Source organism: Oncorhynchus keta, chromosome 14 (assembly GCF_023373465.1).
Source record: "Oncorhynchus keta strain PuntledgeMale-10-30-2019 chromosome 14, Oket_V2, whole genome shotgun sequence".
In the NCBI taxonomy this organism is placed as follows: Eukaryota; Metazoa; Chordata; class Actinopteri; order Salmoniformes; family Salmonidae; genus Oncorhynchus; species Oncorhynchus keta.
In genome coordinates this window covers 23,116,313-23,140,135 of record NC_068434.1, presented here as the reverse complement: position 1 = coordinate 23,140,135, position 23,823 = coordinate 23,116,313, and the positions used below count along the sequence as shown (strand labels likewise).

Genomic DNA, 23,823 nt, shown 5'->3' with positions numbered 1-23,823 from the left:
TGAGTCAGGTTTGTAGGCTCCCTTGCTTGCACACTTTTTCAGTTCTGCCCACACATTTTCTAAGCCCTTTCTTGAGCTCAGGGCTTTGTGATGGCCACTCCAATACCTTGACTTTGTTGTCCTTAATTAAACCATTTTGCCACAACTTTGGAAATAAGCTTGGGGTCATTGTCCATTTGGAAGACCCATTTGCGACCAAGCTTTAACTTCCTGACTGATGTTGCTCAATATATCCACATCATTTTCCTCCCCCATGATGATATCTATTTTGTAAAGTCCCTCCTGCAGCATAGCACCCCCGTGCTTCACGTTGAGATGGTGTTCTTCAGCTTGCAAGCCTCCCCCTTATTCCTCCAAAGATAACGATGGTCATTACGGCCAAACAGTTATATTTTTGTTTCATCAGACCAGAGGACATTTCTCCAAAAAGTACGATCTTTGTCCTCATGTGCAGTTGCAAACCGTAGTCTGGCTTTTTTTATGACGGTTTTGGAGGAGTGGCTTCTTCCTTGCTGAGCGGCCTTTCAGGTTATGTCAATATAGTACTTGTTTTACTGTGGATATAGATAATTTTGTACCCGTTTCACACCAAAGTACATTCATCTCTAGGAGACAGAACGTGTCTCCTTCCTGAACGGTATGACGTCTGTGTGGTCCCATGGTATTTATACTTGCGTACTATTGTTTGTACAGATGAACGTGGTACCTTCAGGCATTTGGAAATTATTTTTCTGAGGTCTTAGCTGATTTCTTTTGATTTTCCCACGATGTCAAGCAAAGAGGCACTGAGTTTGAAGGTAGGCCTTGAAATACATCCACAGGTACACCTCCAATTGACTCAAATTATGTCAATTAACCTATCAGAAGCTTCTAAAGCAATAACATTCTGGAATTTTCCAAGCTGTTTAAAGGCACAACTTAGTGTATGTAAACTTCTGACCTACTGGAATTGTGATACAGTGAATTAGAAGTGAAATAATCTGTCTGTAAACAATTGTTGGAAAAATTGTTGTTCCATCAGGTTTAGAGACTGTAAACCAGAAATGTCACTGTCAACTTTTTATGCAAATGTATGTACATCTACCATGGTCTATTATAATTGATATTCAGAGTTTGGGAGAAATGTCCAAATTAGGCTTTATGTATTACCCGTATGCAAATATGCTTTGGTAATATTTCACTACTGCAGGAATTAAAATGATGCACTTTGCCTGTGCTGTATCCCAGAATGGTGGGTAACATGACTATCAGCAATCACCTGTTTGTCAGACTGTAACCAATTCATTAATGGTGATACCCTTGGGAATTACTCATGCGTCTTTAGTGGAGCGAAGAGGCAAAAATAGATTTCAATTTGGCAGGTAGTGTTTTGTATGTCATAAGTTGTTGGATATACTGAGCCATCTTAGTAAAATATGTTCCTTTTTGGATCAACAATTATGTACAAGGACAATACTTTTTCTGCATTTTGACAGAAATTATCCCTATGTTTGTATTTGTCCATGTTTCATTCACCATCATAATACTGGTATCTATGAGGTTGCAAAAATAGCAGTGATATCGGAGCAGTGTTTTTGTTCGGTTGGTGACAGCTTGAGGCCTTCAGTTGCCTAACAGGATGTGTGTGTCCGTGGTTTAACAGAAATACAAACGTCTTCCTGTTTGACAAGACTTCTTACTCTTGCACTTTTCTAGCCTATCCATCTTCAACCTAATTTATCACTTACACAAATTAGTTTGTGTGCAACTCCTTATACTTTTATAAACAGGTCAATTCTCTGCTTTGCTGACAATGAATCCCTTGAAGTCCCCATATGATGCCTGATTATTTTACAATATCTGTAAATGTTAAAGCAGTGTCCCTATAACTCATGTTTTTGTTCCAACTCAGATGTAACTTTCCTGTTGTATGTGGATGGTAAATACAAACCTAATGATAGATCAGCCTCGTCAGTGTGCCTAAAGAATTGTGCCGTTTTCCCACTGACTAAGCACCACGTAGTGACGAACAATCAGTTTGAAAACATTGTGGACTGTGCATTCATTTAATTTCATACACACAGCTGAAAAACAACCCACTGACCTGTATGCAACAGTGTCCATTTAAAAACAATGTTTTTATTCCATTCTACAATACATTCTGCCAGACTATACCAGCAATGTACTGCATGCATGCTCAGTTGTGTCCTTTAGTTGATATTGGCCAATGTTGAATACAGATGGAAACACTTCCTTCCTCCCACAAACACTAAACTCTCCATGTCAACCTGACCTGTTCAGTAGGAACTGGACAAGGAGCTTGAGGACCCTGTCTTCCAGCCCCACCACAGCTCCATCCTTCACCCCCTCATATAGACGCATGCTGTCTGTCCCCCAGCACACGTTCTTCCTGGGGTTCCCAGCGTCCGTCTCCATGGACAGGCCCAGGGTGTTGAGCTGGTAGCAGAAGAAGGAGAAGTACTGGCCGTCTGTGATCACAGCCTGGGACACAAAAGGCCTGGTCACGTCCTCATGGCTCCAGAAACCTGGTGATGTTTTGTTCAAGATGACAAATGTGTTTTAACAAATGGTGTTATTCACAACTATTAAGAATATATTAATTCAAGAGCAGTCAGAGAAAACAGTTGAATGGTAAAATTAATTTTAAAAAACTACTGATTATTCTCAGGTAGGTAAAGGAGAATAACATCTGATATTCAAGTTATGGCTAGACACCTTGATACATGGCCTGTGCTCCTGTCCATGCAAATAGACTGGCAATGCCATTGGCTCTCAGGTAGACCTCGATCTGGTCAGTCAGATTCCGTTTGGCCATTTTGTCCCTGCGGTACCTGTCAGGGACCAGGTGGAACTGGGTGTGGCCGTAACAGCCTGGATCATGAAGCTTGGCTCCTGGGAAAGTAAAGACGAGAAAATAATTATGTTGAAATATACACCCAAACAGAATACTTTTGACACTACCACCACCAGTGGATGAATTGCAGTTGGTTGATGCACCACCTATGACTATGACAAAGTAAATGGCTGAGGCTGAAACAGACTGGCAGCCAGGCAGGCGCAAATACTTTGATCAATATTATTAAATTAACAACCAACACCTTGTGACAATTTTACATCCAAAGCCTACTCCAGGGATCATCAACTACATTCATCTGGGGGCTGATTTTTTTGTTGAGTGGATGGTCAGGGTGCCAGAACATAATTAAAAATACATTTGTAGACTGCAAATTGACCACAAGAAGCCCAAACAGATATAATATTGGACTAAAACTATTTCAAACCTTGCTTACATTTGTATATGATCATATCTCTCCCCATTATGCGTTTGAATACTTTTGGAATAGATTTCCAAAAGTTAAATTACTGAGTTGATTCGCTGGTGTTTTTACGGTCTTATGTCCAACAATAAAAAAGTAAAAAGCACAAAAACAAATTGCACTGAAAATTTAGTTGGCCAAATAAAAATAACTTGCGGGCCAAATTTATCCCCCGGGCCACCAGTTGGGGAACCCTGGTCTACTCCATTATTACCTGTGAAGATATTGTTCTCATACTGTCTCCTGAACATGGGAAGCAGGTCTGGGGCAAACTTTATCTCTGGGACTTCAGCAGACATCACCACCTCAAGGGGGACAAACTGGAAGAGGGTCAGTGGAGATTTATTTGGAAACTACTTGCACTCAAATGTAAGTCAAAAAAAAAAAAAAAATGTTTTGTGCCATGAAGTAATCCAACAATATGTACTAAATTTAAACGAACCACCTGCAACTGGACAAAGACATTTTAGAAGATACATGTTTGGCCAAATCGATAACAAAGATAGTATTTTCAAATTAAAGTTGTTACTGTTGTGCTTCTCCAAACAGTAACTATCTTAACAGCTAATGGAGCATCATATTAGCCCTTTGTAATCTGCTAGTGACTGTATGTAGTACCTGTGGAAGTTGTTGAGGTATCCTTATCTGACTGTGTGGCTTATCGTCAATCTGGAATCTGATTGGCTCGACGCGGCCACCCCGATGTCCCCTTGGAATGGTCCTCTGCCCTCTCATCCAGTAGAAGTTAACCTGAGGGTCAAGATCTAAACAGAAAGTGATGTAAGAGACAGTCTTTTGCATAGCAGAGACTGACAAAATCACAACTTCCCCTTACATAGGAGTTAGTGCCACTGATGACTTTTTAATGCTTACACATCATGCCTTGGACTGAGGGTGGAATCAGGAGTGATTATGAATAAATTAACAAATTAATGGTTTACCTAAACTTGACAGCTGGAGTACAGGGTTGTGTTTGGCCATGGTGTGTGTGAGTCCAGATACCAGGTTTCTCAGAAAAGGTGCCACATAATGTTCTTGTTCCCTTTGCAAGAACGGTTGACGTTTCTTCATGTACCAATTCTCTTGTAAAATTGAATGGCAGACATGGGAACGGATGTCAGCAAATGCAGTTTCGTCAATGGTGGATGACGCATTTTGAAAGTCAGGTACCGATTCCTCCTTGGTCTCTTCAACAATGAACTTCTCAGGTAAGCCAGGTAGATATGCAGTCTTTGTGAAGTGCTGATACCATTTATCAGCATTAAGAGCAAAGGTTTGCGGACACAACACATATTTCTTTCGCTGAACTCGTGTGAGGAATGTCAATTTTTCCTGCACATCGGCGGCACGTACTTTGTCAAGATGTTCTGCAATCTGACGTCCTTTTGCAGACTTACTTTTAGCGGTCAACGAAGGTACAATGGGAGGGTATACAGGCTCCTGAATTGCTGTCTTTGTATGAACGATCCGGTCGCTTCTAAACACATGTCCTTTTTTATGAAGTAATGACTGCAAGGGCAAGCGAGTGCGCACCGCCATGTTTGTCGCTGATGACGAGTGCGTCTCGTGCAAACTGGTTAAATTAAGAATATCGCCACCACGTGGACGATAAAAATAAATACTGCTCGGGCGAAAAATATTTCTGGGCTACTCATTCTCTAGTGTTGTTTTCGGAATGTGTATGCTATTAATGGAATGGTTATTTGAATCGAAAATATTACGTTTACAGCATCTTACACCAACCACAGGAGCCAAACGTTTGAAATTGTAATCGTTTTGAAACACAAGAGAACGTTTCGATTCATGAATACAACTTTTTCATCGGGAGAGTTCACACTAGATAACATAGCCATAAGGTCAAAATAGGTTATATCGTAAAAATGTATGAAAACAAAAATTAGTTTTTTAATTTAAGATTATGCATATGGTTAGCAGTATGGTTCATTTTATAGTTAAGGTTAGGCTTATATTTAACATATAATTTTAAAAAGAGAAATTGTAGAAATAGGCGAGGTTTATGACTTTGTGGATGTGTTAACTAATTATGACCCGGGGGCAGCGCAGACATCATATCCGGTAAGATTGCAATTCTCCAAACGGAATTTGCACAGTGCACTCATAGCTATGAATTTTCGCCAACTTTTGCCGACACAATGCTTCAGGAAAAGTGTTTACCATTCACGCATTTTGCGCCCTGCATACCGAGCAGAGGTAGCTATTCTGAAAATAAACTTAATTGTTTTAATGTTAGTAGTTAACAATTTCGTGTTGTTGACTTTCGGGGAGCGTCATGGTCATGGGCAGGTGTGTCCTCCAGCTGGCACAGGAGCAGTGCCCACTCACCAGGAGATTCGGGCTGTTAGAATGGTTCATGGACGTTCAGCAAATGACGGTGTCGCAGTATATGCACTGCATTGTTTGCAATAACATGCATTATTCTAAAGATCAATACAGAAGTTAATGTAAAAAAAAATGCAACCTGCTAATTTGTCAATCTCTGTTATTGTTTGTCATGTCACAGAGACACTTATGCATATCAAACACAAAAAATGACGAGGTGCGTCTTGCTGAAGAAGCAAGCAAGAAATATGGATCTCCAGCTCCAACTATCTTTTCCAGAGTGATTGACAAAACTATTCCTGCAGATATAATTTATGAAGATGATAAGGTATACACCGCACACAGACATATTCACATGCGTATGTTTATTTTACTGTATTCCACATAGACAATATATGATCAATATTCAGCCACAGGGTATATTGCACATTATATTGATGTTCAATATTTTGGAATGTTATCATGTTTTTGTTGTTCTCCTTTTCTTCAGTGTTTAGCTTTCAGAGATATCAGTCCACAAGCCCCTGTGCACTTCCTGGTTATTCCAAGGGACCCTATCCCCAAAATCAGTGAAGTTAAAGATGATGATGCTGAGGTAGCCTACTGATTTGTCTCTACTTTCTCTATGTCATTTTCTGATTTTGATCACACAAAAGAATCCTATTACGTTGAATTGTGTTGGTTTCCCCCCCTCTGGGTCCTGCTCAAATTTGTCTCAATCCAGATTGTCCTTCCACTTTAAAAACACTTTGCTATTTTATATAGCTGTTAGGTCACCTCCTAGTGGTTGCAAAAAATGTGGCGAAGAAAGAGGCATTGCACGAAGGTTACAGAATGGGTAAGTATTAAGATGACCATAATAAGTAGTGTCAAACTACATATGAGCTTAACGCATTTCACAGAGACATATTTAGTTGTTATAAATATGTAACTGCATTTCTATTTTCCACAGTGATCAACGATGGGAAGCATGGTGCCCAGTCTGTATACCACCTTCACATCCACGTCCTGGGAGGCAGACAGCTGAACTGGCCTCCAGGTTAACAGATGGCCTTCCTGTCTTATAGAGGGGTTAGTTTCATGTTAACCTTAAAGAGCAACTGCCCCGAAAAAAACAACTTCTCATTTAGAAAACTCGATATTAGTCGGCAACATTATTCTACTGTCAAAATTGACTACAATGTGTAAATAAGATCATTGTGTTCATAAAGTCTGTTTGGTCCAAAAATAGTTTTGTGACACTTGTGGTCAAGACTGCATCACAATGTATATTAAGGTAGGGTTTGTTTCAACCCTGCCCAAATTCCCACATCTGGCAGCACCCATGAAGTAATCATCAATTAGGAGCTTAATGCCTATGGTCAATTTGGGTTGACTATGGATATCCTTTGGGGCTAGTTACGGACCATCAGTAAATTACACAATGTACATGGGACAATATGTTACAATTCCAATAGCTCCAAATGTCAATGACTTAACCTCAAACCAACTATAAATTGTAGAAATTCATATATAAATATTGAAAGCATTTAATAAGAACTTAAAGGTGTGCAACATGGAAATATTGTAATTTCCATTGTGTAATTTACTGATGGTCGCTAACTATCCCCGGAGATATGTTATCCAAAGTAGAGCTAACTTTGCCACAGTTGCACACCAGCTGGCTTAAGATAATTGGCTAAATAATTTGGCTACCTCTTCCCACCTGCGAACACAAACAAGAGACACCCACATCAAACCACACCCGAAACCAACTCATGTTTGAATTCAGTCATGGCAACTAGCATTTCTTAATGAACCAAATTTAAATTGAGGCCAAATCAGGAAGTGCAGTGGCCCTTTAACCTCATTCACATACAAATATAATGAAGCTCTTGAGTCTGACTATTAGATTTTTTCCAAAGTTAAATATTTTCATCCTATTTAACTATTATGTAATTAACTATTGTGTAATGTGATATGTTGATTGATGTAATCATACAGTTTGCCTGTATATACAAATATGGAATAAAACAAAGTTGTGTGAATGATTTAAACAATATTTCTACATTTGTCAAAATGAAAGTAATTGTTTTGGAGATGTCACAAGCTGGCCCAATTCCATAGGAAGTTTCACACACGTTAGATGTTGTTGTTACTATGTGCTATTTTGATATTGTAGCCCACTTAATATTTCTGGCAGATCTCTAGAAACATTTTGTAGCAATATAACTGAGGGCAGGTGTGGTGTGACTTGGTATGACTAAATGACCTTGGTGCCCAGGATATACTGTAGGTTACTCTGTATCATCTGGAGTGCATGGTTGAACTTTCACCTGCATTTACTAAAACCCCATGTCCATGTTCAGACTATTGTAATTCTCAAATCGCACAAACACCCCTCAATACATGAAATAAGAATGATACTTTGACCTAAGATACAGAATTGAACCCCCAGAGATACATGTAATAACAGGCAATATCTATTAATCTTAGAACACAACTTAGATCACATTCATTTGTTAAAAAATGTTCAATGCAGATGTTTTTCACAGCACAAAAGGTATTGTTGCGCATTGTTTGTTCCACAGATGAAAGATCTGTGTATTGTGGGTCAAAGTATCCTCTTTCCTCATAAACTTTCAGAAGTTATCTTTCTTTATCAATTCATGTTATATCCCGATGATATAAATCCGATAAGGGCTGAATCGATAACTTGCTTTGGTCCAGTCTAAATGACCAGTGTCTTAACCGAAGGTTGTTCTACTTCATATTCTTAGAATATACTTTGAATCAGAGATATTTGTCCTCTATGCACAAAAAAGTGAATGAAATTGGTCTTAACTGTGTTTTACATTTACTTAAACAGGCGTAGCAATGTCAACACTAGCTTAACTCTGATCCCTATGCTGTAATGTAGTCTGCTACCCCCAAACAGCCTCCTTGTCAGTTTCCAGCACATATGCCTGCGGAAGGGGACCTTATTTCAAGTCTATTGGTGGACCGTTAACTAGCAATTTGACCCATAGTAGGTGTGGGGGAAATTACGTAAGAGTGCAGACGGACCTGAGTGGGACAAGACCTCCACAGGCTTATCAGCTGCTGTCCTGGGTCCCATGTTGTGCACATCACATCGAGGCCCATCCAAGTTTTCCCTGCACTCTCCTGCCAAGTTGATATCATATAGCACCTGACTCTCTATCCCTGTCTGAACAAGGTCTCAGAACAAGGTAGGATATCATATCTGTCTTTTCAATAGAATGGTATTCTGCTGAATATTACTACTCTGGAATTAGTTCATCTCTTTTTTGTGTCCTTGGACTCTTTCACAATATGCTTATTTTTTGATGTGGCAGAGCACCACCTCAATCTACAACTCACAGACAGCTCTTGCAACATGTTCCTACAGTCCTTGCTCACATGTCAGAGTGGTGAACAGGGGTCATTTGTCTGTCTGTCTTGGTTTGTGAAATCAATTTGAAACAGTTCTTGCATTATAAACCGTTGTGAATATTTAGTATTAAGACAAATGTGGTAGTCATTATCAACACCAAAGCATTGACTGATGCTGGGATGTGTTCAGTTGTGTATAATTGGATGTATTTGTCTAACCATTAAAACCAAGAGTATCTGTGATTTTGACCTTTAGATCGCCCTCTGGTAACAATACAGTAGCCTTCCCCATTGAATCTCAGTAGCGAAGGCATGTTCAGAGTGAGAAAATTTGACCAGTAGCCTATAATAGCCTCAAGCGTTGGTTGCCTGAGATATACAGTATATACAGAAATGTGTTCAAAGCAAACAAACAAACATGACCTAGCCTACATCTCAGGACATAAATGTAAAACCATGTTCGAACTAAACTGAACCAAGCTGGTTCCTCGTGTTTTATTGTTTGGCCAACAGGCTCAAGCTTCTTCTTTATTGTCTCCTGCTACAAGGTCTCTTGTTAAAGCCAAAACAAAACCATGTTAAACTGGGTCACTTTGAGGCTGTTTCTGTTGGAGAGATAAACACAGACTGTGAGCATCTATAAAAAAAAATCTAAAATATATTTCAATATTTTAAATGGACATGTAGGAGCATAGCTACCACTGTATATTTTTTGTGTCAAGTTGCTACCTTTAATATATCATCTTTTAAGATGTAAGCAAAGAGATTATATCCAATTGATGTAGTACAGTCAATTGTCAATGAGCAGAAATGTTTGCATAATTGTGTGCAAAAGTTTAGTGGCTACTATATTGCCACATAACACAGGCAATCGTTTTGCAATTATGATGAACTTTGCCCTAGAGAAATCTTGGCCCGTAGTTATACGATCTATCTGGTCAGATTCTATTTTAAGTGTTGATAGTGATAGTTATAGGAATGTCCTCGTGAACCAGATTCAAATTTCCTATCACTGTTATAAGCTCTATGTCTCAACATTTTAACTGCTTGTTTGGAATTTGAACTGCACCTTTCTCTCCATACATGTTTAAAAACTTATTGGCAATATTGTGTACTCAAGACATGGTCTCATTATGATCTGAATGTCATCGCTAAACTATAGTGGCTCCGCTTGAAAATTGTCTTCACAATTTCAAGATAAAAACACTAGATGGCACATAGCCTGAATGACTTCATGCCAGAGATAATGATGAGGTATCGGTATCATGGTTAACTAACCCAACGTTGCAAGCAACCCAGCATGTTACTTCATATGCACTTGAATACATGCTCTGGGCCTATGCTGTATTTGAAGACATGTAATAACCAAAACATGCACTATGTGTGTGTATGAAGGTAACTACTGTACAGAATCCTGACCGATCTATCCAAGATGAGACAAAAATGTTTTTTTCACCATAAATATATGTTCACCCCTTAGCTGTCTCAGACCCTATTTCAATGTCCCTTTCTTGGTCAACTGTCATGATGTAACCTACTGTATTTATGTTAAAGGTTGGAAAAAGCTCTGCAAATTGTTACGCGTTTTTGGCACAAACCCCTTAATTTCACCATTCTTTATCAACCTAACCAAGCAGTCATTGGCACACTGCCTCTGACACTGTCATGTTGCAATTCCCACTCATATAAGGATCCAGGAGGAAACACTTGTTTTCCTGAAATTAGTAGAATATCAGGAGCCTTTGCACGACCTAGATAGAGATTTTATTCATTTGATGATCTAGCGGTTTTTCCATATCTAACGTTGATATTTGACCTCTTTTATTTAAGCAATTCCAAGATGTCTGACCAACAGGATTCTGTTCTCACCAATGGGGTTCCTGACATAGAAAAGAGTTCTAAAAGGTATGTGGACCTATCGTAACCTTCTATGCTGGAGACTAATTCTGTCGGGATTGTTGAAATTCTATTTTATTATTACTGAATATTTACCTAATAATGGTACCGTATTTAATGACTGAGTGTTTATTAATTGTGTTGTAATGACTGAGTGTTTATTAAATGTGTTTTATTCTAGTGCTAGTGTGATTGGCATTCCTCTTGGAGAAACCAAACCGTTAGTACCAGTTGCCAAACTTCAACAGAAGGAACTCTACCGCAGTCCCCTTGTCAACGGAGGGGTAGTAGACCATCCACAACCAGAGTCAGAGTCTGATGGAGAAGACACAGACAGTCAGGAGTCAGTTTCTGTAGAACCTGCAGTGATAACCCCATCAAGAATACCTGAAGCACCAGCCAAATTACCCAGATCCCCTGGACAAGAGGGACCTCAAGGGGATCCTCTCTCAGGTAATAGCAGCGTATCATGGTAGGGCTACACATTTTTTTATATATAGGATATTGACTCAACCTAACTGAAGCAGATCAGATGTTTTATCACCTGTCAGAGGCACATGATATATGTTTTGTAATTCATAATACAGCAGCTATAAAGACATTTGTTTAAGAGGTTGACAGAACTGTGCCCGAAAGCATAATCATTTAAGGGTTACAGACACTCATAAATAGTCAATTATTATTTGATCTATGACTGATTTTTTGCCTGTAATTCTTTTTGTTTTCGATAAATCAACTCTAACCTTTTTATTTAATCAGAGCCATGTTCAACACTAACATATCATTGGTGGGTAGGCAGGGACATTCCACAACTTTCTCTATTCTCTATAGTAATCTGATACAGGCAACTTCAACTTCAAATATTTATGCTTCAACATTGTGACAGCGAAGGAGGGTGGAGTAGAGCAGGACCAGTCTGATTCTCAGACGTAGCCATACCTCCCTGATTTCTGGTCCTACCTGCGTTCCACTACATTCTTGTGGGAACAGGGAAGGGGAATACTAATCTCTGAGATTACTCCATAAACAACCAATGATGGCAGGCAACTGCTGCCCCTGCTGTCCCCATACTACAGGTGCCTCGGTGCCCCTGAAGCTGTCGGATGTGTCCCTGGCCACAGCAGAGCAGCTCTGGTGCACCTCCAGGGACCAGGCGGTTAAGCTGAGGATGGCTGAGACGGGGCCGGGATCCGAGGCCCCCATGACTATCCACCAGATGTTCTTAAAGACGGTGAAGATCTATGGAGACCTGCCTGCGATGGCGTCCAAGAAAGAGGGGCAGTGGGTAACCCTGACCTGGAGGGAGTACTACCAGCAGTGCAGAGCGGCGGCCAAGAGCTTCCTCAAGGTCTGTATACTGATGTAGTTGTTGTGTGAGTGTCTGTGCTCTTTAGTTGCTCTATGGTCTATGCTTGCGTGAGATTTAATAGAAAAGGTTTTCTATGCTTAATGTTATGATGTACTTGTACCTGGATTGTTCTCTGCATTTTCAGTGGCTCGAGGCCTAGGGGTGTTTTTGAACTGCGCCAGTGAATTCTAAAAGAATACGAACTATAATACAGATCGGTTAACATCACTGAATCTTCAAATAGGCTACCGGCTATTTAGAATTTGAACTCCAGAGACAGGATTTGGAACGTTTACACAGCAGAAAGAATGTTCTCCCATTGTCATTTCTGTCTCCTTGTAAGAATGGTGCTGGTGAAAACCAACACTTGGGTGTGTTATATCCAAAGCTAAAGTTACTTGTCACGGAGTAGTTTACAAAGCATCATATAGGTCAACAGTAAATGAGGCATTGTGCCACATTCTCATTGATTTTTTTTCTATTTTTTTTTGGATTCTGTCTCTTCCCCTCTACTGTAGTTGGGTCTGGAGCGTTACCATGGCGTCGGTATTCTGGGCTTTAACTCTCCTGAGTGGTTCATCTCAGACATCGGCTGTATCCTGGCTGGGTAATAATAAAAACCATTTTACATATAGCATGCACTGTCTTACCATGCACTACCCTGCACTATTGTTCATACTGCATTCTGTGAGACTTAGACAACTTACTACAGCTAATCCATCCCACACACTCCAAGGACAGTAATCACAGTCTAAACCACCTCAATAAGAAAGTTGTCTGATCTGACGTGTGTGGTCTGCCAGGGGTTTTTCTGCAGGCATATACACCACCAACTCCCCCGAGGCGTGTCAGTATGTGGCAGACAACTGTGAGGCCAACATCCTGGTGGTGGAGAACCACAAACAGCTCCTCAAAATCCTCCAGGTGAGACTCCATAACTGAACTATAATGTGGTCCTGGTTCTGTCTGACAAAAGCCATATAACCTATGCACAGAATTATGCAAACATACATCCATAATTCTGAAGAAAAATATATTTTTTAAAATTACAATTATCCAATACTGCGCTCTAAATTGTATTTGTAAGTAGATCGAGTGATCATTACCTATTTATATATTTATTGTTTTTGTGCCAAAATTATAAATGATAAATTCCCTACTTTGTTCATACCTTTCAGATTAAGGAACAGCTTCCACACTTGAAAGCTATTGTTCAGTACAAGGATGAACTTCAACAGAAGCTGCCAAACCTGTACACTGTAAGTTTCTATTGAAATGAAGAAGATCTATAAGCAGCATCTTGTTTAGCCAGCTGTGGTGAAAAACATTCCTGATTTGCATTACAGATATAGCAATGTTAGTAGCACATAGTATTTCCTTAAATATTGTAGAACACAATATTTCCTGTCACACACTGTAACTGTGAGACTCTTAATCCCTTCACATTACTAAGCAAACTGAGCCAAATCGAGCTGTACCGGGCTGGCTTGGCTACACATCCACAATAGTTGATGAAACCTTTCTGGAAAGGACAATGTGAAAAGAAAATATCCAAGCCAACACAATACGGTTGGGATTGGCCCTATATTGTGAATCAGGTGTTACCGACTCAACCTCTGTCCTCCTACAGTGGGCTGAGTTTATGAAGCTGGGTGAGGAGGTGTCTGATGAACGGCTAGATGCTGTGGTGGACAGTCAGAGGGCTAACCAGTGTTGTACGCTCATCTACACCTCTGGAACCACAGGCAACCCCAAAGGTGTCATGCTAAGCCATGACAATGTGAGTATTGACAATGACATGATGATGTACAGTGCATTCGGTAAATATTCAGACCCCTTCACATTTTCCACATTTTGTTATGTTACAGCCTTGTTCTAAAATTGATCAAATTATTTTGTCCCTCATCAATCTATACATAATACCTCATAATGACAAAGCGAAAACAGGTTTTTAGACATTTTTGCAAATGTATTAAAAATACAAAACTGATATCACATTTACATAAGTATTCAGGACTTTACTATGAGACTCAAATTTGAGCTCCGGTGCATTCTGCTTCCATTGATCATCCTTGAGATGTTTCTACAACTTCATTGGAGTCCACCTGTGGGAAATTCAATTGATTGGACATGATTTGGAAAGGCACACAGCTGTCTATATATGGTCCCACAGTTGACAGTGCATGTCAGAGCAGAAACCAAGCCATGAGGTCGAAGGAATTGTCTATAGAGCAGGCTGTATCACAGCCGAACGTGATTGGGATTCTCATAGGGCGGCGTCGTCTGGGTTAAGGTTTGGCCAGGGTAGGCCGTCATTGTAAATAAGAATATGTTCTTAAGTGACTTGCCGAATTAAATAAATGTTAAATAAAAAGTTTCTGGATGTCCTTGTGTGGCCCAGCCAGAGCCTGGACTTGAACCCGATCGAACATTTCTGGAGAGACCTGAAAATAGCTGTGCAGCAACGCTCCACAGCCACCTAACAGAACTTGAAAGGATCTACAGAGAAGAATGGGAGAAACTCCCCAAATACAGGTTTGCCAAGCTTGTAGCATCATACCCAGGAAGACTTGAGGCTGTAATCTCTGACAACGGTGGTTCCACAAAGTACAAAGGGTCTGAATACTTATGTAAATGTGATATTACAGTTTTTTATTTTTAATACATTTGCAAACATTTCTTTAAAAAAAAATGTTTTTGCTTTGTCATTATGGGGTATTGTGTGTAGAATGATGAGGGGGGAAAAAAAACGATTCAATCATTTTTCGAAGAAGGCTGTAACAAAATCTGAAAAAGTAAAGGGTTCTGAATACTTTCCGAATGCACTGTAAATAGACTAGTGAGGGTAAAGCTCTATATTTACATGTACATTTACTGTACCGGCAGTATCCAGGTTGCTCCTCCTTCATCCTCACAGAATGTGGTGACGCCCTCAGAAACATTACATGTACTATATAATGGAGCTCTGGGTCCACTGGGCACTCGATTCAGTATGTGAAAGTGTCACAATTTTGTCCATGTATTGTTCACGGCAAGTAAAGGACAAACACAACTTCTGGCTTATAGTTTTCCTCTGTGGTAAAGGAGGTTGGATTAATATTAGTTGAAAGTCTCATCTGACTCTCTCCTCAGATCACCTGGACTTCAAATGCGGTCGGAGCCATGATAAGTTTGCAACATGGTGTGGAGTGCGTGGTGAGCTACCTGCCCCTGAGCCATGTAGCTGCCCAGGTCAACGACATGTGGATCAGCATGAGATTTGCAGGGGCAACGTATTTCGCAGACCCAGACGCCCTGAAGGTCAGAATCCCTGAGTGTTGTACTACAGATAATGATGCTGTGCATTGCTTTCCTTTCGAAATGCTGTTTTACGAAGGCAATAATTGATTGAGGCTTGGTGGTTTGGTTTTGACTGGGTTGTGGAGGGTAGGCCTGGGGTAACTTTATATGACCTGATAACTGCTAACTTTCTGATTTCCTAGGGCTCTTTGGGGACTACTCTGAAAGAGGTGCGCCCCACAAGTTTCCTGGGAGTTCCCCGTGTGTGGGAGAAGATGCAGGAGAAGATGAAAGCCATCGGAGCCAAGTCCTCTGGTATGAAGAAAAGAGTGGCTAACTGGGCCAAATCCATCGGATTGCAAGCCAGCTACAGTGCCATGAATGGGTAAGGATTTATGTCAGGTTTTTGTTGTTCATTAAACCCACACTTCAGAAAGAATGTGTATTTTCAGTGCATCAAATTATTTTTGATTTGTTTCACCCATCGATATGATCTTATCAATAACATTAGAAAAAACATGCATCCTCACTCACGCCCAAATAGTATTTTTACATCTTAAACTAGATTAAATTCCAGCCATAATATTTTTCACAATTTGTGGTATTCCTCCGTGTTTTCTGTGTATTACAGTGAGAACCTGGTGCCCTGGGGCTTCATGCTGGCAAACAACCTGGTGTTTAAGAAAGTTCGCTGGGCCTTGGGTCTGGACCGCTGCAAGAACTGCTTAACGGGGGCCGCACCCATCACTAAGGAGACTCTGGAGTACTTCATGAGCCTTAGCCTCCCGCTGTATGAGCTGTATGGGATGAGTGAAAGCACCGGCCCTCACACCATCTCCTGGGAGAATAACTTCAAGATCATGAGGTCAGCAAATGGAAAACTAGGGATGTGAACTGCCATTTGTATTGACAGTTACATTAATTAATTTGTAGTTGACAAAGCTATCATTGCATAATAGTAAATCATTAATTGATACTGATAAGCCATCAGATATGAAGTGACATCTAATAATCCTTCTTGCTTTTCGGTCTCACCATATGAATAATTGATATCATAATGTTGTCCTCAGCTGTGGAAGGGAGGTGGTTGGCTGCCAGACCAAGTTGGACAAGCCAGACGAGGATGGGAATGGTGAGATCTGTTTCTGGGGGCGTCATGTGTTCATGGGCTACCTGAATGAGCCAGAGAAGACTGAGGAGACCCTGGACCAGGAGGGCTGGCTGCACTCTGGAGACCTGGGCAAGCATGACAAGGACAACTTCCTATTCATCACAGGGAGGATAAAGGGTATAGTACTTATTTATAGTTTATTTTGTAGATGTATATACAGTAGCCATTATACAACATGGCTATCAGTGCTGGGTGTCAATGGGAGTAGGATGCAGTTGCTCCTAGACACTGATCAAAGTAACGTTTTGTGTACCTTCTCTTGATACTAAGTCTGTGCCTTAGGTTAACTTCCCCATAAGAAAAAATACTATAGTATACTATGCTCTACATACTGTAGTATTACTATATTCTTTACTATAGTATTCACTTGAGTGTTTTTGTGGAAGCCCTTTGGGTGGTGGACCATTATTGATAGTAGAACACCTATATTCACTATACTATACTATAGTATTAACTGTAGTGTTTTTGTATACTGTTGTATAATGTAGTAAAGTTTACTATAGTATGAATACTGTATTGTATATGATATCTATAGTAATTGCAGTAGTGGTTTTTGCAGATAATACTGTAGTATTTACTATAGTGTTTTTGTTGTTTCATTATCTTTGACATAGAAGTGCGGACAAGACTGTAGTATACTATAGTATTCACTGTAGTGTTTTTGCGGAAGTACACTATAGTATACTCTAGTAAAGTTTACTATAGAATTTCCTATAGAATACTATAGTAAAAACTATTGTATATACTATAGCAATTACTGTAGTGTTTTTGCAGATATTACTGAAGTATTTACTAGTCTTTAATGTTTTTTGTTTAATTGTCTTTGACAAAGAAGTGGATGGCTTTCTCCTTGAACAAATGTTCCATAACCTGTTGGTAGGTAGGTAAATAGTACTGGTGTCTGAACGGATAATTTAGAGCCTCTGCTCTTTTCTATAACCTTTAGGGAACACAATATATGGTCTATTCTTTGCATGTAGGTGTTTTATTCATGGGTGGCACAAATAGGGATATGGGGGATGGGAATGGGTTGAGTATATGCAAATTAAATACTGTAGTATTACTATAGTTAAAACATCTTCAGTGTTTTTTTGTGGAGAATACCATAGTATTTAATATATCTATCCTATATTTATCCTACCCTGTCTTTCTAAGGTCTTCGAAAGCCAAGTTAACAAACAGATTACTGACCATTTCGAATCCCACCATACCTTCTCCGCTATGCAATCTGGTTTCAGAGCTGGTCATGGGTGCACCTCAGCCACGATCAAGGTTCTAAACGACATCATAACCACCATCGATAAGAGACATTACTGTGCAGCCGTATTCATCGACCTGGCCAAGGCTTTCGACTCTGTCAATCACAACATTCTTATTGGCAGACTCGACAGCCTTGGTTTCTCAAATGATTGCCTTGCCTGGTTTACCAACTACTTCTCTGATAGAGTTCAGTGTGCCAAATCAGAGGGCCTGTTGTCCGGACCTCTGTCAGTCTCTGTGGGTGTGCCACAGGGTTCAATTCTCGGGCCGACTCTCTTTTCTGTATACATCAATGATGTTGCTCTTGCTGCTGGTGATTCTCTGATCCACCTCTACGCAGACGACACCATTCTGTATACTTCTGGCCCCTCGTTGGACACTGTGTTAACTAACCTCCAGACGAGCTTCAATGCCATACAACTCTCCTTCCGTGGCCTCCAACTGCTCTTAAACGCAAGTAAAACTAAATGTATGCTATTCAATCAATCACTGCCCGCACCTGCTCGCCCGTCCAGCATCACTACCCTGGACTGCTCTGACTTAGAATACGTGGACTACTACAAATACCTGGGTGTCTGGTTAGACTGTAAACTCTCCTTCAAGACTCACATTAAGCATCTCCAATCCAAAATTAAATCTAGAATCGGCTTCCTATATCGCAACAAAGCATCCTTCACTCATACTGCCAAACATACCCTCGTAAAACTGACCATCCTACCGATCCTCGACTTCGGTGATGTCATCTATAAAATCGTCTCCAACACTCTACTCAACAAACTGGATGCAGTCAATCACAGTGCCATCCGTTTTGTCACCAAAGCCCCATACACTACCCACCATTGTGACCTTGGCCATGGCTTCATACTCGTCGCCAAACCCACTGGCTACAGGTTATCTACAAGTCTCAACTAGGTAAAGCCCCGCCTTATCTCAGCTAACTGGTCACCATAGCAGCACCCACTCGTAGCACACACTCCAGCAGGTATATCTCACTGGTCACCCCCAAAGCCAATTCCTCCTTTGGTTGTCTTTCCTTCCAGTTCTCTGCTGCCCATGACTGGAACGAATTGCAAAAATCTCTGAAGCTGGAGACTCACATCTCCCTCACTAGCTTTAAGCACCAGCTGCCAGAGCAGCTTACAGATCACTGCACCTGTACATAGCCCATCTGTAAACAGCCTATCTATCTATCTACCTACCTCATCCCCATACTGGTATTTATTTATTTTGTTCTTTTGCACCCCAGTATCTCTACCTGCACATTCATCTTCTGCCGATCTACCATTCCAGTTTTTAATTGCTATATTGTAATTATTTTGCCACCATGGCCTATTTATTTCCTTAACTTACCTCATTTGCACTCACTGTATATAGACTTTTTGTTTTATTTTGTTCTACTGTATTATTGACTGTATGTTTTGTTTATTCCATGTGAAACTCTGTGTTGTTGTATGTGTCGAATTGCTACGCTTTATCTTGGCCAGGTCGCAGTTGCAAATGAGAACTTGTTCTCAACTAGCCTACCTGGTTATATAAAGGTGAAATAAAAATAAACACTGAGTGTACAAAACATTAGGAACACCTTCCCAAAATTGAGCACCCCCTTTTGCCCTCAAAACAGCCTGAATTTGTCTGGGGCGTGGACTCTACAAGGTGTCGTTCCATAGGAAGGCTGGCACATGTTGACTCCAATGCTTCTCACAGTTGTGCCAAGTTGGCTGGAAGTCCTTTGGGTGGTGGACCATTCTTGATAGTAGAACACCATGTAGACCTATGATCTAAATATCCTCAGAAAGAAATCTCTTGTCCTGCAGAGCTGATCATAACAGCAGGAGGAGAGAACATCCCACCTGTACCCATTGAGGATGCAGTGAAAGCAGAGATCGCCATCATCAGCAACGCCATGTTGCTCGGAGACAAGATGAAATTCCTCTCCATGATGCTCACGCTCAAAGTAAGGCCTCCAACATTAGATGTGTCCTGTATTGCCAACTCTTATGGTCATTGGCTTGCTTTAGAATTCTCGCTTTTGAATTATTAAGCAATTAGAATATAATTATACAGCACAAACAGATCTGGAACCAGGCTATTTGATGTTTGCTCTGTTCAGCAAATACATTTACATTACATTTAAGTCATTTAGCAGACGCTCTTATCCAGAGCGACTTACAACTCCTGGATCATTGCTAACCTTTGAACCCACTCTCCCTCCGTAGTGTATAGTTGACGACAATGGCGAACCGATGGACGAGCTGACCCCAGAGGCTGTGGCGTTCTGCCATCAGCGTGGCATAACGGCAACCAAGGCCTCTGAGATCATAGCCAGTAAGGAACCAGCTATTTATAAGGCCATCCAGGAGGGCATAGAGCATGTCAATGCTAAGGCCACCTCCAATGCCCAGAGGGTCCAGAAGTGGATCATTTTGGACAGAGATTTCTCTATATCTGGGGGAGAACTGGGTGAGTCAATCAGTGTGAGAAATCAGTTGCTGGTTTTTATTGGTTGGTTCTGTCTGTTTGAGCATGTGACAGAAGAGAGCAGTGAATAGTCTTGGATTGCATTTTCTTCCTCATTTTAGAGAGTTGATTTTTGGTGCTTCTTGTTCATTGTGGGATTAAAATGAATATAGTTCCAAACTAAAGCTAGATAACTAAACCAAAGCTAGTCTGTGAGGTTGTAAATAATGAGCTTTTTCATAATTTGATACAAATAACTCTTAGAGAGAAGGAAGTGTTTTTGCCATTAATGTTTATCATGTATAATATCTGACCAGGCAGTCTTGTGACTAGTTTATGCCAAACAACATTCCTGTAGATACCATTGCATAATATGTCTTCCAAGCTGTTAAGTAGGTCACATGTTGTGATTGAAGAAGCATGGGAAAGAGAGTACAGTCTTTTTGAGAGCACAGTAAGTCTGATTGTTTTGTCTATCTTCTCTCTAGGACCTACCATGAAGCTAAAGAGGGGGGTTGTTGTCAAAAAGTTCCAGGAGAAAATCAACCAGATTTATGGAATGGCACAAGAATAATAGAGGAACTGAACATGGACTAGAGAACACTTGAGGACTGTAGTTATTGGACTATTAAATGCATCTGTAGACATTTGAGTGTGTCTTGTTTTCCAGTAACTAGAGAATTATCCCATTGGTATCTGCTCCATATCAATATTTAAGCTGTTTTAATGTACATAAGATTTCACAGCATTGATATTTGCACTTTCTTTGTAAATAAACCTTATATTCATTATCAATGCTATACTGTACCCATTTCAAGTAAAGGAAAATGCCTCAAAACAAAATCCTTCATGTAATGTTTGTTAAGTGATTCTATCATTTTTTGGATGGTATACTGTAATATTTTCATTTTATTTTAGCCAATTATTTTCCGAGTACATTATAATAAATATTAAAATGTTTATTTTTACGGGTTAAATGAACATGATCAATAAAAGCAAAACAAACTGTTCTGGACCCCCCCAGAACAGTATCTCACATGCACCTTACTTGTTGTCCAAGGTAGTTTTTGATTTGTTAAAAAAGTTTGAAATATCCAATAAATGTCGTTCCACTTCATGATTGTGTCCCACTTGTTGTTGATTCTTCACCAAAAAAATACAGTTTTATATCTTTATGTTTGAAGCCTGAAATGTGGCAAAAGGTCGCAAAGTTCAAGGGAGCCGAATACTTTCGCAAGGCACTGTATGTACTGTATGTTCTTATAGATTTCCTACGGATGTCTGCTACTTGTCTTTTACAGGTGACCCCATAATTATTGAAACCTCCATCCTGAGGAAATTAGGCAAGAGCCTATTAGGTTGATGGGGAACTCCCTGGACAGTGGTCTTATAATGCTATGTATTACAAACTGGGATACATACCCCACCATGAGAGGTGTTGTGGAAAAGTGATATATTACGGTGACACTGAGTACCAGTGTGGTTGGTCCTCCTGAAGTACTGTATCAAAACCTACTGATGTCACCAAACTACAGAAACCCACTGTAAAGTTTGTAATATGGTAACTGAAGCCATAAGCGTGGAGGTTCCACACAAATAGGTGTCCTTTAAATTCTTATAATACTAGAATTTCCATTGAATTATCCCTAGTTTTGCTACCATGCTGTGTTGTTGTCTTAGGTCTCTCTTTATGTAGTGTTGTGGTGTCTCTCTTGTTGTGATGTGTGTTTCATCCTACATTTAATTTTTTCAACCCAGCCCCCTTTCCAAGCAGGAGGCCTTTCGCCTTTTGGTAGGCCGTCATTGTAAATAAGAATTTGTTATTAACTGACTTGCCTAGTTAAATAAAGGTTCAATAAAATACAATTTCAAATGACCTCATGCCCCTTTATAATTTCCCCTCAAAGATTTAACAGGATTGACGAGGTGAGTCGAATACAGTAGGTACAGTCTAGCTCCATCTGGTTTCTGGCATACTGTTTACACATATCCAGTCCTTTCGGATCTTCACAGAAGTATCAAGGACTGTCAGTAGTGTGGATGACAGACAGTAGTGGTCAGTTGTGATTGGGAAGAATGTCATCTCAAAGTCTTCCAGGCCATTAGCTTGGTCAACCAGACTGACTGCTGCTCTCACGTTTGGTTTCAGTGCAGTGTCCTTCTAGTTTACACGGCTTCAAGCCTACTGCAGGACAAAGAGAATTTGGCCAATTGTCAAACAGAATTTCAACAGACAAATTGGTCCATCAACGACAGGTCAAAGTCATTTCACAATTTATTAGTGGGGAAAGGTTGCTGATGGCTGCATACTGATTGCACAAAGTTAAATCCAATAGGGGCTTACAGCAAGATAGGCAACTGACTTTTCTCTGAGGTTGAATATAAGCAAAGTCTCCCCAAAAATGTATGATTTTATATAATGGGTCAATCAAATGATCCTTTGACAGAACAGTGAGCTCCTTACTGACCGACATTCACACCTGCACCAGGAACCTTTGGTTAATTACACACCTACATGCAAAATGCTGACCTACCTGGGCAAACATTTGTTAATTATTTTCAAAATGTGTTACCGAATTACAGTATTCAATTAATCAATAATATCTGACTAGCATTAATGATGAACAACTACAACATGGAAAATATGCTATTTTACACCATATCAAGTGAGTCCAAAAAGTTGTATACTCACAGTAATGATGACAGTTAATGATACGATAATGCCCCCATGTGGTAACAATAATAGGGTTAGGGTTAGGTAACAATAATAGTCATAGTGCAGATTTACCATGAACATACAGCTCATTCGGGAAAGTATTCCGACCCCAGACAGCTTTATTCTAAAATTGATAAAATACATTTTCCCCTCATCAATCAACACAGAATCCCCTTGACAAAGCTAAACGTTTTTTTGAAATGTTAACTAAATTATTAAATATAAAAAACATACGTTTATATAAGTATTTAGACCCTTTGCTATGAGACTCGAACTTGAGCTCAGGTGCATCCTGTTTCCATTGATCATCCTTGAGATGTTTCTACAGTTGATTGGAGTCCACTTGTTGGAAATTCAATTGATTGGACATGATTTGTAAAGGCATACATACACCTGTCTATATAAGGTCCCACAGTTGAAAGTGCATGTCAGAGCAAAAACCAAGCCATGAGGTTGAAGGAATTGCCTGTAGAACGCCGGGACATGATTGTGTCGAGGCACAGATCTGGGCAAGGGTACCAAAAAATGTCTGCAGCATTGAAGGTCCCCAAGAACAGTGGCCTCAATCATTCTTAAATGGAAGAAGTCTGCAACCACCAAGACTCTTCCTAGAGCTGGCTGCCTGGCCAAACTGAGCAATCGGGGGAGAAGGGCCTTGGTCAGGGAG

The 23,823-nt window shown here is 40.1% G+C and overlaps 3 protein-coding genes across 3 annotated transcripts; 2 read left to right on the top strand and 1 right to left on the bottom strand.

Moving 5' to 3' along the window:
* Positions 1-2,098: 2,098 nt before the first annotated feature.
* Positions 2,099-4,891, bottom strand: mrps30 (mitochondrial ribosomal protein S30). Its single transcript, XM_035785132.2, has 5 exons — positions 4,259-4,891; positions 3,936-4,081; positions 3,532-3,637; positions 2,716-2,892; positions 2,099-2,525 (listed from the first exon to the last, which is right to left on the bottom strand). The coding sequence occupies exons 1-5, from the start codon at positions 4,854-4,856 to the stop codon at positions 2,263-2,265; spliced, it is 1,290 nt and encodes a 429-aa protein (XP_035641025.1). The 5' UTR covers positions 4,857-4,891; the 3' UTR covers positions 2,099-2,262.
* A 501-nt stretch (positions 4,892-5,392) lies between these two features.
* hint2 (histidine triad nucleotide binding protein 2) lies at positions 5,393-7,698 on the top strand. The gene is made up of 5 exons (XM_035785134.2): positions 5,393-5,528; positions 5,839-5,985; positions 6,148-6,252; positions 6,423-6,495; positions 6,610-7,698. Exons 1-5 carry the CDS (start codon positions 5,442-5,444, stop codon positions 6,699-6,701), a joined length of 504 nt encoding a protein of 167 aa, XP_035641027.1. The 5' UTR covers positions 5,393-5,441; the 3' UTR covers positions 6,702-7,698.
* A 1,008-nt stretch (positions 7,699-8,706) lies between these two features.
* On the top strand, positions 8,707-21,557 carry LOC118393005 (long-chain-fatty-acid--CoA ligase ACSBG2-like). The gene is made up of 15 exons (XM_035785131.2): positions 8,707-8,866; positions 10,860-10,934; positions 11,107-11,378; positions 12,002-12,273; positions 12,792-12,880; positions 13,077-13,197; positions 13,452-13,532; positions 13,904-14,053; positions 15,406-15,573; positions 15,756-15,937; positions 16,184-16,417; positions 16,623-16,840; positions 19,798-19,937; positions 20,200-20,443; positions 20,929-21,557. Exons 2-15 carry the CDS (start codon positions 10,870-10,872, stop codon positions 21,012-21,014), a joined length of 2,322 nt encoding a protein of 773 aa, XP_035641024.2. The 5' UTR covers positions 8,707-8,866; positions 10,860-10,869; the 3' UTR covers positions 21,015-21,557.
* The last annotated feature ends 2,266 nt before the right edge of the window (positions 21,558-23,823 follow it).